Source organism: Agaricus bisporus (genome assembly GCF_000300575.1).
Source record: "Agaricus bisporus var. bisporus H97 unplaced genomic scaffold AGABI2scaffold_10, whole genome shotgun sequence".
NCBI classification, from domain to species: Eukaryota; Fungi; Basidiomycota; class Agaricomycetes; order Agaricales; family Agaricaceae; genus Agaricus; species Agaricus bisporus.
In genome coordinates, this window is record NW_006267345.1 from 1,471,776 (window position 1) to 1,484,608 (window position 12,833).

Genomic DNA, 12,833 nt, shown 5'->3' on the forward strand with positions numbered 1-12,833 from the left:
TCAATTTGATTTCAGAGCGCGGTAGATATAGTATCAGCTCCAAAGGTGAGCATGCACCAAGGCAATCAGACCGTCACAAAATTTTAGACCATAGACACAGCTTGATAGCGACAAAATGATCATCTTTCGCCAAGAAAACCTGAAACAGCTCATGTTTCTATGTTTTGATCTCCTAGGGTGAAAAAAATTTTCAGCAAAGTTGAGCGTCATCATCATCACCATATCTTTCGTGTATGGCCGTCCATCCATCTATCGTGTAACACGATCTCCATTCATTCATCAACATCGCCAAGAAAATCAAAAACACACGTTCAATTGATATTAGAAGATTTGTACCTTAAAGCGGAAGAGATTTCTAAATAAAAAAATAGACATAAGAAGCCAGGCGTTGAGGCAAAATAGAAAAAGATTCCTCTAGGTGTTACCAAAGCATGACAATCCGCCAAGTCCAGATAGATGAGATCATTTCGCGACTCTAAGTATAAAAAGGTCAGTTCAGATTCACGAATAGGATCGTTTTGCCAAATTCTCACTCACAGCTTCAGAAACACCACTGATCAATTCCGCAACCAAATCAAAAACTCTCAGACCCAGCCAACCCACAACGCCCCCGACTCATTCACACCCACTCCAAACTCCCGGATCATTATGGATCACCAGACGCCATAAGAGCAACCGAAGACCAATAAGTATTAGCAATAGATGTTTTATGTAGACTTGGCAGTTCTAAATTCGGTGAAACTGTTGCAGGGTCGGTGGAAGTCAAGGTGGAGAGGACACAGGAGAATGAGTAGTGGAGGAGGATAGTCGAAATCACAAAGAAGGACAATAGAGATGTGTGGACGTGTCGATAGCTGAGTACAAAGTTATAATGGTGTCCATAGCGACGTCGTAACGATAGGGTTGCAGGGCCATGTCGACACAAGAGATGTGCCCGACTACACCATTCGTAGATCTATAGATTTTAAGTGGTAGTAGTAGTAGCAAACGCATGAGAACGAGAATCCATTACATCACTTTGCGATGGAAGGGATCAAAGGGTTTTAAGCCGGTCCTTCCCTCCGCATAATTGCATCGTGGTCATTTCTCCCCGGTCTATCGCCAGAAGCTTGAACGTCGGAGAATGATGAGAGGATGAGGTACGAGGAGCGCGGCCACCAGAACCCCACTGAGATTGCTGCATTGCCGTTGAAGGGTTTTGACGTCCAACTAGTGTGGGAGATGGGGAGCTGCCTCGAGAGTGGATGCCGGGACTTTGGATGTCTGAAAGTGCAGAAAGTGGGACGAGTTTGAGTATATCACCCTCGGGAATGTCAAATAGTCATCTAACGAACCTAGATCTAAGTAGTGCAAAACAATTTACACGTCAGTCATGGAATAGGATCGGCTTCGTAAACCTCACCGATAGCTCCCAACGACAACACGAATCACTTTGCTCGTAACTCCAGACCGACCCTGTCTTCCCCAGTCCAGTGGAGGTACGAAAGTAGTAGCGATACATGTTCCCGGGAGGCTAGCCGCTATGAGCCAGCAGAAGTCGCAGGTAGGCGGAGCGGCAATTAGAAGGACGGAGGAGCGTGGCTGGGTTGATAGATGCCCGCAGAGAGTTGTATGTTGCTGTTCGGCCCATGAAAAACGGTAGATTTTAAGATAACTATGGGTTATCTCACGTTGAGCTGAGAGTGGAAAACACGGATATTGAATATTGAGTGGTGACTATCAAAGTCGCGAGGATAGAATTGGAGGGCCAAGTTGACTCTTGACTCTATATCATGTCATCCGAAGATTTCTACATTTCAACAGTAAGCAACAGTCGGAGTATGGACACAAGTACGCACCTCTGGCTTTCGTGGATAAAGGAATCCCATGCGCGTGCTTATAATCATTTAAGCATAGCCAACAGAACCGTAGGGCGTCCACGTAGATGCCTAGAGATGATCAAATCGAATGCGACTTTTGAGAACGCCGCTTTCAATAACATCGGTGTATAAGGCAAAGCTACGTGATTGCGGGCAGCTGTTTCCTCGCTTTCGCCGTCCGGCCCGACCTTCTGTTATTGCGAAGACTATTTGTAACCTGCTCCAGAGCAGCAACTTTGGCATTTTCAACAAAACTCTCCTTGGACTCCCGGCGTTGGCAAACTACGAGAACAACGTCACAGGACCTCGGAACAAGCCCTGATCAAATCGCACGGTTATCCACCACAATGGATCTCCTGCACGCGAGTGACGAGTATAGCTGTATGGAAATATGATTATCATCCAGTTCTGATTCTGTTTTACCCTTTCCCCGCGTCCAGAGTAGCAAACAATACGCACGCACAATTGACGATTTGCCACTTCCCATTTGACGTGCCGACTAGTTATCCAGAAAGAACGTGAAGTCAACGTCGGGCAGACGGCCGTGTGAGTGGAAGAACGCGCGAGGAACGAGCGCGGTCTGATTTTTCGGAGCGAAGACCGTGTGTGTGAACCATATGATCAATTGTGATTAGAGTGACACGTCACATTTTATCTCTTCTACTATTACTACTCTATCGGTGCGGTCCTATACGTTCCGCACCTCTACATCTTTTATTTTTATTTCCCACCCACCCGAACCCTTATTACTGGAAGCCCGGTCAGCCAACATAGGTGATCGAAGCCCACGCTTTTGGGGTGACCCGACTGCGTTCCAGCTTCGATCTCACCGCCTGGGGATCTCGGGCCCTATAGCCTAAGACCCTCAATCCCAACTCATAATGTTGGTTGACTGGTGACTATCCGGCTCGCGACGAAACTTGTTGATCCGCTCGAGCGGCGCTTGAATATCAAATCCTCGAAAGCTTGAACCTGCCGAGTGACTCACGCCGACTCGACTAGCCAATTCTATTATGTAGCTCCTCGGTGGAAGTTGTCATTGGAGATGAGGATGGAGTAAGATGGTATTTTGGTAACTTTTTCCCCGTGGAATATCACACAAACTAGAATTGTGAATTTTTGATTACTATCACTACTCAATGCAACATAAAAAGATGGTCATCAAGCTATAACGTGGACAGGCAACCCAGTTGTGTCCAGTTTTGGGGGATGGTGACCGCTAGATTCACTTGCTTCCTCCAGTTGTGTTGTGGCATGATTGGAATGGTTCCAATGTAAAGAACTAATCTTGCGCTGTTCCCTTTGTGATTCATATGATTTACCGCTGGTAACTCGGTATTGCACGAGTAGGTAGGCAATTATCTAGATAAACTCCATGAACCCCCGTGATCGTAGTGATTTCATGGTGGACTTACCTCGATGTACAGGCTATTCTCCCCGAAAAAAGACGATTCAGGATGAGAAGAGATAATTGCCACAATCAGCAACCATGCAGATTCCAGGGCGTATGACTCAATGAGTATAGCCACGATTTTCATGTATCCAGCTGATCCGTTAGCCTCACCTGTCGAGTTTTTTCGCGTTAGTTATCAAGAGCTGGATGATTTTACGATACCTCCATACCAATTAATTTTTTTTGCCGCCAATGCTGATAAACGAGATAAGCAGATATTAAGGCCGTGCATAGCAGTGTAGTAGCTCCTTGAAACGCAAATTCCACGATCGAGGTTGTGTGATCTGCAACCATAACTTCTGCAACCGGTAATTTGATCTCAAGTATAATAGTCCTGAAGGTTAATGCTGAAACGAAGTACAAAGTGACTTAGTCAGAAAGGTTGAAAGAGTCTTTCCGAAGTCACTTACCAGTAAAAGTCAAGAAACATAATGAAGGCAGCACAATCACGAGATTGGCATATCTAGTAGCACTCCAGATGACCCATACGCGCCAAATCTGGGTCTGAATTCAGTGACCGCATAGGGTGTATGATAAAAACACGACGAAATACCTGAATTGCTGATGTCATTATAAGGATTAGCACTTGACAGCTCAAGGCAACTGCTAGCGCAGGCTGTGATTGAGTGGTCGAAAGTACATATAGATATGGACCCCCAGGGTAATCGTCATGTTTGATGTAGGCGTCTTGGGTAATCCAAGCGTTGATTACCAGATTGTATGTCCCACAGAGCATTATAACGCTAGTGTACCCAAGCATGAATTTTGCTTGCCTTTTCCTGTCTTTATCCTGAAATCGAGGAACGAGTGCATGCGCATATAGGCAGAAGAGGGTGAACCCGATGCCGTAGAGTGTCCCAGCCACAGTTGTGGGGGCGACTAGTTCAATTTGAGTGACAAGTAGTAGTGGCCCTTGAAGGGTGGTACTATTATTGTCCATAGGGAATTCGGGTGAAAGGTATGTATGTTGAAAGCTGCTCACAGTTCTGCAGCGACATATATACTACACTGAAAACTATGTCAGACTCTTCGTCGAGCTAGAACATTTCCTTTGTACTGTCAGGCTGCCCGGGTTCACAATCACCATGCGACGCCCATTGACAGATGTCAGACCGCGAACTGTAGATTCATTACACCGACCCTCACCCACAAGTTGAGTCATTATTGATTATCCCTAAAAGCATCCTAGTTTTCATATTGTCGCCTGATCAATCTGAAGAGCATCCCCATTTTTACAAGTTGCGCCATCCCAGCTACGACTTCCAACACAAGCAGATGCAACCTTCGTTAACGAAAATCACAATCAGAAGCGGGACCGAGTCTAAATTTAGAGACATCCGAGTAGTCCAAGTAATCTACTATCATTTTCTACCATCAGATATCGTCTGATTGACTATTGGCAGAACGTCAAGGCGTCATGACTCATGCGACTATGCCAATAATGCCAGAACATGTCGGAAAACTGAAATTTGCCTGATCATGGTAAATAATTTTACGTTTGCCTTTTCTTACCTGATTAGACATTATCAGCCCTAGGCGGGATGATCCAGTAAGATCAGGCCGTCTGACGCCCTGGTCAGAGCCTGATCAGGGTGGATCAGAAGAGGTCAGGCCAATTTTTAGATCAGGCAAACGTAATGGGATCAGACTAGTTTTCGTTTTCCGACACATTGGAGGCTCATTATTGCGTGCACCATCTAATCTCCGTTGGACCGTGTACACTGCACTCCGTCCTATCTTTTCCAAGAGATCATCGTCATTAACCGTGGACGAGTTGCAGATTAAAGGACAAGATACTATTTTTCAAAGATATGGTAATGAAATAAGCAAAGGCGTTACCGCAAAGATAGAAAAATGTTTTGAAAGCTACCAGGAACCAAAACCTGACAATCACCAAGTCCAGACAGATGCCATCCATGAAACAAACTTCAAAGTTCAGAAATCTCATTATACAAACATCTGAAATGATCGTTCACGTCAGATAATAATCCAACGAACCTAGATGCAAATAGTGCGGGGCACAGACGTCAGTCATGGTAAATGAATAGGATCGCTTCGTAAAAACCTCACCCTTAGCTTCCGCAACCAAACCGACAATGCTCAGTCAGGCCCAGCCAGCTCTCCATGTCCCACTCGCATTCACACGATGCTTAAGGCCTCGGGGCTAACTCTAAGTGACCACAAATGGTAGTTGGCGCGAGAAAAGGCCGTAACGATGTCCTGTTATATGCAGCTGAATACGTTGAGAGAGCCATTGCCACTGTAATGACATTGATTGAAATTTTAGGCCAAATTTTAGTACCACCGCCGAGATGATCGGGACAGGAAGGCTCACCGATAGATGAAAGAACCTTTGTGGAGCCAGGAGTGGAGCGAGCTGGATAGTCATTGGATAACGAACAAGAATATTGCAGCGACGGAGAGACTCGGGCTGTAGGGGTCGGAACTTTTCAAGGCCCTGAGATGGAAATCGGAATATACTGGTCGGGTCGCCGCAGATACGACATTCTCGTTGATCTATTTTGGTTAGGGTTTAAGTGGGGAGAATTTAAAATTAGAGAAATCACAGCGTGGGGGCCGAGTAGGACGACACCTACAGCGAATGCGACATAGAATCTTTATCCTTCAATAGTTACTGAGCGAGTAACTGGTTTATATGCTCTTGTCATTGCGACACCGTGCAATACTAGCTCGTCGACAACGCAGGCAGATCTTTACCTCTCCACGGGCCAGTAATTTGAACCGGGAACAAACCTGAGCATAAACGACGATCGCTAGTCCGCGATACTGCTCCACAAGAGTTATGCTGATCATATGCCACAATCAATGGGGCCGAGGGAACAGGACTTGCTGATTCGGCTCTGAGGCTACTAAATTTTGAATAGGTCCTTTACATTGAGCTTCTCAAACGGGTGCCCAGTAATGTGATTTGAGACAGCCAGGAAGACTATCCCAACTGCACGATAGTCGCTGAAATCCAAGTCAAACCCAATATCGGTATAAGATGCTCTGTTCGCTCAAAAGACGTTTTAATCTCTGCTCTGCATGATTTTCATTCGATTCTGAATTCCCCAGTTATCAAGGGTATTGGCTTGAGTACGCCTGTATTTGCTGTTATCTGTGATTTTCTCCGAGGCTCGTCCCGATTGCGAGAGCTTTTGGTTCGAGTATACGGTCATTGCCGTATCAGAACACTAGCTACGCCCTACTATGCGGGGCAGTTAGAGGGACGGTCGAGCATGGCTGGGGTTATGGATGACCACAGAGAGTTGTATGCGATTTTTCGGCCCACGAAAGGCGGTATATGTTGATCGAAGTATGGGTGATAATAATTTGAACTAAGAGTGAACGACACGGATATAAGAGTGGTGTCAAGGATAAAATTGGAGGGCAAAGTTGACTCTTGACTCTAAAGGCGTACCACATCACGCTATATGTAGATCTTGATAATTCAGCAATAAGTAACAGTATGAGCACAAATACGCGCATCTGGCTTTCGGTGTCAAGGAATTCAAGAAATCCCACACGTTCTTATAATCACTCACACATAGGCCAGCAGAATGGTAAGGCGTCCGAGTCCGCGTGGATGTGTAAAGATGATCAAAATCAACTGCGACGTAAACGTTGTTGACCTTTCGGACAAGCGTGGGATCTCTTGTAACCGTGAACCCTACGTGTCACGCGTCACGAGCCGTCTCTTTCACCTCCTTCATCCCCCATCCCTCCTCCCTTATCCGCTCTACCTTGATCAAGGTCTGAATGAGACGTGGATGTTGAGGGCTGGTCGAGTCCGAGTTTTCATTATTTTGATAACTCGTTCTATCATTATATTAATGTCTTGTCGGCATTGTTTCCGTTTTTTCAGAAATAGAATGCTAATTTTCACTCTCTGACTGTCCTAATGTTGTTAATAATGCCGGTTGATCTGAAAATGCTAATGAACAATGATGAACATGATCGGGAACGATGGATGGATGGATGGAAAATGATGATACGCGATCGCGCTTGTCATAAAGAATCACAATGGACGACAGCTCAACTGGAAAGAGTATGATTTTCCCTTGAGTACCCTCAGGCCTCCGGATTCACACTCAGTTTCTCATTATCAATTAGTTACTTTATTTTCTTCCTGTTAACCACATTATTTCTTCTCTGCTGGAGGCAAGGGCTGCATGCTATCGTTGCAAAAATGATAGGATGAATTTCGCAGTTCGAAAAGCCAACCATTCAAGCTGATGGTCCATGGAAATGGAAGTGCGGAAGTCGTCAATACAGGAATACTGGTGCGGAGAAGTCGACACCACATTAAACATTTCCCAGCAATGTGCCGGCGCGATCTCATATGATTCATTCTCTTAGGTCTGTCAATGGATGTCGCATCATGATTGCAGAACGGATGCTAGTAGTAAAAATAAACGATCCTCGCCGAATTAGAGTCTGGCATAGCTTCAGAAAGGTATTTATTCCGCTACTGAACAGTGAGCGCTGACTTTAGATATACCCTCACCCGAATTCTACATTACATGGACAACAACGCTACGCCCATTCTTGAAGGGGAATTACTCCTCGGCACTCAGCTCGAGCTTGTTACGCCCACAACCGTGGCTGGGACATTCTATGGCATCGTATTCACACTCTTTTGCCTATACGTTGATTCACTAGCGCCTCAATTCCGGGATGAAGACCGAAAAAGACGGGCAAAGTTCATGCTTGGATACAGTAGCATCATAATGCTATGTGGACTGTACAGTCTGGTTTCAAACGCTTGGATTACCCAAGACGCCTACATAAAACATGGCAACTATCCTGGAGGTCCATATTTTTATGTGCTAGCGACTTTTCACGCCCCCGTGATGATCGCCGCCTTTACCTGTCAAATCGTAATTGATATATTGACATCGGCAATTCAGGTATGTTCTTGTGTTTCTCTCATCTATGCTACAAGCTCTCTCAACTCAGCCTAAGATTTGGCGGGTATGGGTCATCTGGAGCGCCACTAGATATGCCAAACCAGTGGTTGTGCTGCCCGTCCTCTGTTTGTTGGCTCTCGCGGGTAAGTCACTTCCGACAGAGTCTTTGCTTTCCCCCGGCGATTAAGCTATCCCCTCCCAGCATTAGACTTAAGGACTATCATACTTCAAACCACATTACCCGTTGCAGACGTTCTACGACTGGATAGAAAAGCAGAATTAGCAAAAGTCGCAATTCAAGGAACTACTACAATCCTTTGCACCGTATTGATATCTCTATTTCTCACTTTCCAACACTGGCGTCAAAGAAAGCTAATCGGTATGGAGATATTACTCATTGTTCCCTGGTTTATAGTAACTAATACCGGGTATTTCACAGGAGAGGCTAACGGATCAGCTGGATACATGAAGATTGTCGCTATGCTGATTGAATCTTATGCGCTTGAATCTATTTGGATATTGACACAGACAATAGTTCTGTTTCACCCTGTTTTGGCATTTTTTGCAGAGAGTAGGCCCTACATCCAGGTACGTGCGCCAGGACCTTGATACGAACAATGGGTGCTAACTGGAACACGTCTAGATAATTGCGTACCTACTTGTGCAATACCGAGTTGCTAGTGGGAAAGCATATGAATCACAAAGAGGACAGAGCAATATTAGTTCCTTGCATTGGAACCACTCCAACCACGTCACAACGCAATTTGTGGAAGCAAGTGAAGCCGCTGATAATCGTCGTTTGTCTGTAAAACCAGAAGCAAAGTGTTACTAGTTTCTGGCATGCCTTAATGACCATTTTTCCTATTTCGCCCTTAGTGTATTCCTTATGGCTGGCGCATCCGTACTACATGTTGAATAATATTTACGCCATTCAGAATATTGATATTGATTGAAAATTTTTACTTGGAGAGGTAGACACCGCGGCCGAGGTATTTATCCTATGCTAGACCTTTGACAGAGTTTGACCAATAGCGCATTGGCCAACGTTGGCTGCTCCATATCGAGTGCTGCCTCTTTTCATAACACTTACGGTCCGAGCAGTCTTTTGCACTGGCATGAGGGTTTCACGAACATTGAGACGACAATGGTGAGCTCTTACAAATTGAATTTAGCGCGTTCCCGAATTGCTGTATCCATAATTCGAAAGGTTGTGAGTTAGCGACAGAACGATAGTGTGGTACTGCAAACGATAGCAGCTTACCTTCACCTGGACGATTGTTCTAATTGTGAATAACCTATCCTTCATTAGCCTGACGTAAAAGGACATGCACATGGGTATGGGTACAGAAACCCTTGACCAACATGACGATGTGCATATCGGGTCAGATTAGCTCCCATGACCAGCCATTCGAAGGAAATGTTGCCACACTCACTCGACTTGTGGCTCGACAATATTCATACATTTTTTCTCCTCCATCCACCACGAGCCTCGCCGTAGAGAACAGGGGTAATGATAGAGCTAACATCACGAGGCTATGATGGACAGCTTTAAATCCCCATTATCCATCCGTTATCAGAAACGACTGTTCATGATGATCTTGTACCCGTGAACCCGATAGCGACGCAACACAAGATGGCCATCCACATCGGCACAATCCACGGATTAAATTTCGGGAATCCAAGTACAGACACCCCGAATCGATGGTCAATGTCAGATATTCGTCCAGCGGACCTAAACCCGAATAGCGTGAGGTCAGTCGGGATAAAGCAATAGGAATATTTCGTAACAACTCGATCCAATCAATCACTAGACGTTACAGCCTATTCATACCTTCTTCGAAACTTCCGATCAAGTTCCTCCAACCAAACCTCCACGGAGCAATCCAAGACCAGAAATTAAACACCGATCAATGTCCCTATAAAGCTAGCCGCTATGACACCTATCATATTTGTTTCGAGAACTGGCGGAAGTCGAAGGTGAATAGAGAAGGCAGGAAGAGATGACAAAGACAGGGATGGAGGGCGGTAATTGAGGTGAAGGAGGACCGTGGAGATGTCTTATGGGTGGATGCAGCCGTGTAAGCCCATGAGATAGCGTACGTTGAAAACAGTGCAATAACTTGACCCGAGACTGGAAGATATGAGCATTGTGACGGTGTCTGTAGCGGCCACGTAGCGATAGAGTTGCACCAAGCTTTTCTAGATCTAAAGAGTAAGTAATAGTCAACGAATTGAAACCAGAAACGTCATGAGCGAGCCAGATAGCCATCGGATAATCAACAGGGGGGAAGGATGGTTTGAGCCCGAAGATCCCCGGGCAGTGAAATCCCAGTCAGATAGCGTTCGAATGGCGACAACTTCAATGAACCCTGTTAGCTGTCTAGACATCCAGTAGGGTCGGGCAGGGCACAAGAAGGGCCACACTGACAGTTCACCATGGTATTTCACACCCTAAAATTCATGAGAATCAATCCCAACATCCCAACATGCGTTCGGGAAAAATTGCGCAAAAATAGGCCAATGGAATAGTAGCACGTCCCCCAGGAAGAGGATACCCGAATGACTTCAAAATCTCGCATTTAGTAGCGCATAGACATGAAGTAGATACACTAAATTAGAGTTGAATGCTAAGTACCGAGCCACGGAGGAGGAGCGCAACACACACTGATAAACGTATGTAACAACCTCTAGGCGTTGCTCAGTCGACCTACAAGAACTGGCTGAGTATCTAACTATTCTTGTCATTCTTTGATTCTCGTCGACAACGAAGGCGGATGACTTGTTTCTCTCTGCACAGGCACTTTGAGGCGGAAATGAACATGGCAGCGATGAGCGCTTGAGCAGAGAAGAGGACCGTGCGAAACGGCATGCCCTAACTTACATCAGCTGACAGCCGTCGTTTACCGAGGTTAAGCGTCAATGGCTCGGAAGAATTCTTGGATCTGGGAACGTACTGGATCTGAGAAAGTAGACTGTAACTGCCAGAGAGACATGTGGGCACCGCGGAACTTCTCAATCTTTTCAATGGGCCCGGTGGAAATTTCATCAATGGAAAAATAGACTGTACCTGCAGGAGAGACGTGCGGGCACCGCGGGGCGCCTCAATGTTTTCAACGGGCCCGGTGGAAATTTCATTAACCATGAGCCGCTTTTACGAACCACCCTCCCATCTGGGAACTATAAGACACTCAATGACCCTCCGAATTCCTCACCAGTTTTTCTATCCGCTTTTCACTGCCATGGTCTCTAACCAACTTCTTTCACGCAAGGCTCTCGCAGATGGCGTTCGCGACATCATCAACGACTTTCTCTTGAAAACTAACCAGACCCCAAATGCTCCAGAGCGACCTGACGCCCCCGTCTTTGAGCGGGAATGTTGGGCCGAGGCTTATCGTCGCGGCTACGATATGCACTATCTTTCGAAACATCTCCAGGTCGGGATAATCATCTGCAATGCTGCATACTTCCACCAGTCCTTTGAAATCAAGCTTTACATAGCATATTTCACTGGCTTCCTGGTTTGCATCGATGATGGTTTCAACGAAATCCAATCCGATGGCATCGCCCGCTTCATGGAACGATACCAGAGGGGTGAACGTCATCCCACGGACATCCTCAATAATCTTGCAGACTTGCTGACGGAAACCGCCACTTTCTTTGACCCTATCGCCACAAATTTGATAATGTGTGCTACGTTCTCATTCATGAATGCCATGGTCATCGAAAATATCACCGCTGGACTGAAGGTGAATGATATCTTTCTTCCTCAATTCTACTGACTTACGCCAATGTTAAAGATTCCCTCAGAAGCGAAACGGTACCCCCATTATTTGCGTCTGTTCACTGGAATCTCCAAGGCCTATGCTACTTTTATTTTTCGGCCATCAGTCAGCGTCACTCAATACATTCACGCCCTTCCAGAACTTGAGGATACCATCAACTATATCAAGTAAGTACTTGATAACTTTTGTAGAGGTCTTTATTCACGAGGTTTCAGTGATATAGCGTCATTCTATAAAGAAGAGCTCGCCGGAGAGGATGGGAACACTATTTCGCTGTTAGCGAAATTAAACAACCGGTCGAAACTCGACCAGTTGCGTGTACTTTGTGACAGCGTCGCCGAATCTCACCGTCGAACCGCAGCAATTTTCAAAGGTAGAGACGATCCCGAGCGTGACTACTTGCACTTCTGGTCTGGTTATATGCCTTTCCATGTCTCATCGAAGAGATACCGCCTCATGGAGTTAGGCATTCAATAGATATCATTGAATGGATCATATAGCCCAAGAGAGATCGAGTACAGTGAAAATGATGTAATAACTTGATTCGAAATAGGAAGATATGGGTATTGTAATCTTGTAACGGTATATGTAGAAGCCACATGGCGATAGAGTTGCACCAAGCTTTTCGTAGATATCTAGATTTCAAGAGTAGTAAGTAAAATATTAGAACCAGAAACGCACTTCCATGGAGTGAGCTGGATAGCCATCATCGGGCAATGAACAGGCAAGAAGGCTCGAAGGGTTTGGGCTCGAAGTCTTTATTGGCGGTGAGACCCCAGGTGGAAAGCGGTCAGGTTGATCCAATTGGCGACAACTTCAAAGGCCTCTG

At 45.7% G+C, this 12,833-nt stretch overlaps 3 protein-coding genes across 3 annotated transcripts; 2 read left to right on the plus strand and 1 right to left on the minus strand.

Moving 5' to 3' along the window:
- Positions 1-3,020: 3,020 nt before the first annotated feature.
- On the minus strand, positions 3,021-4,252 carry AGABI2DRAFT_121424 (hypothetical protein; the record flags this gene model as incomplete). The annotated part of the gene is made up of 5 exons (XM_006455443.1): positions 3,021-3,221; positions 3,275-3,423; positions 3,483-3,659; positions 3,723-3,810; positions 3,866-4,252. The coding sequence occupies 5 exons, from the start codon at positions 4,250-4,252 to the stop codon at positions 3,021-3,023; spliced, it is 1,002 nt and encodes a 333-aa protein (XP_006455506.1).
- A 3,583-nt stretch (positions 4,253-7,835) lies between these two features.
- AGABI2DRAFT_145634 (hypothetical protein) lies at positions 7,836-9,054 on the plus strand (the record flags this gene model as incomplete). The annotated part of the gene is made up of 4 exons (XM_006455444.1): positions 7,836-8,222; positions 8,272-8,365; positions 8,638-8,810; positions 8,866-9,054. The coding sequence occupies 4 exons, from the start codon at positions 7,836-7,838 to the stop codon at positions 9,052-9,054; spliced, it is 843 nt and encodes a 280-aa protein (XP_006455507.1).
- Positions 9,055-11,629: 2,575 nt separating this feature from the next.
- On the plus strand, positions 11,630-12,481 carry AGABI2DRAFT_209957 (hypothetical protein; the record flags this gene model as incomplete). The annotated part of the gene is made up of 3 exons (XM_006455445.1): positions 11,630-11,968; positions 12,020-12,171; positions 12,220-12,481. 3 exons carry the CDS (start codon positions 11,630-11,632, stop codon positions 12,479-12,481), a joined length of 753 nt encoding a protein of 250 aa, XP_006455508.1.
- Positions 12,482-12,833: the final 352 nt, after the last annotated feature.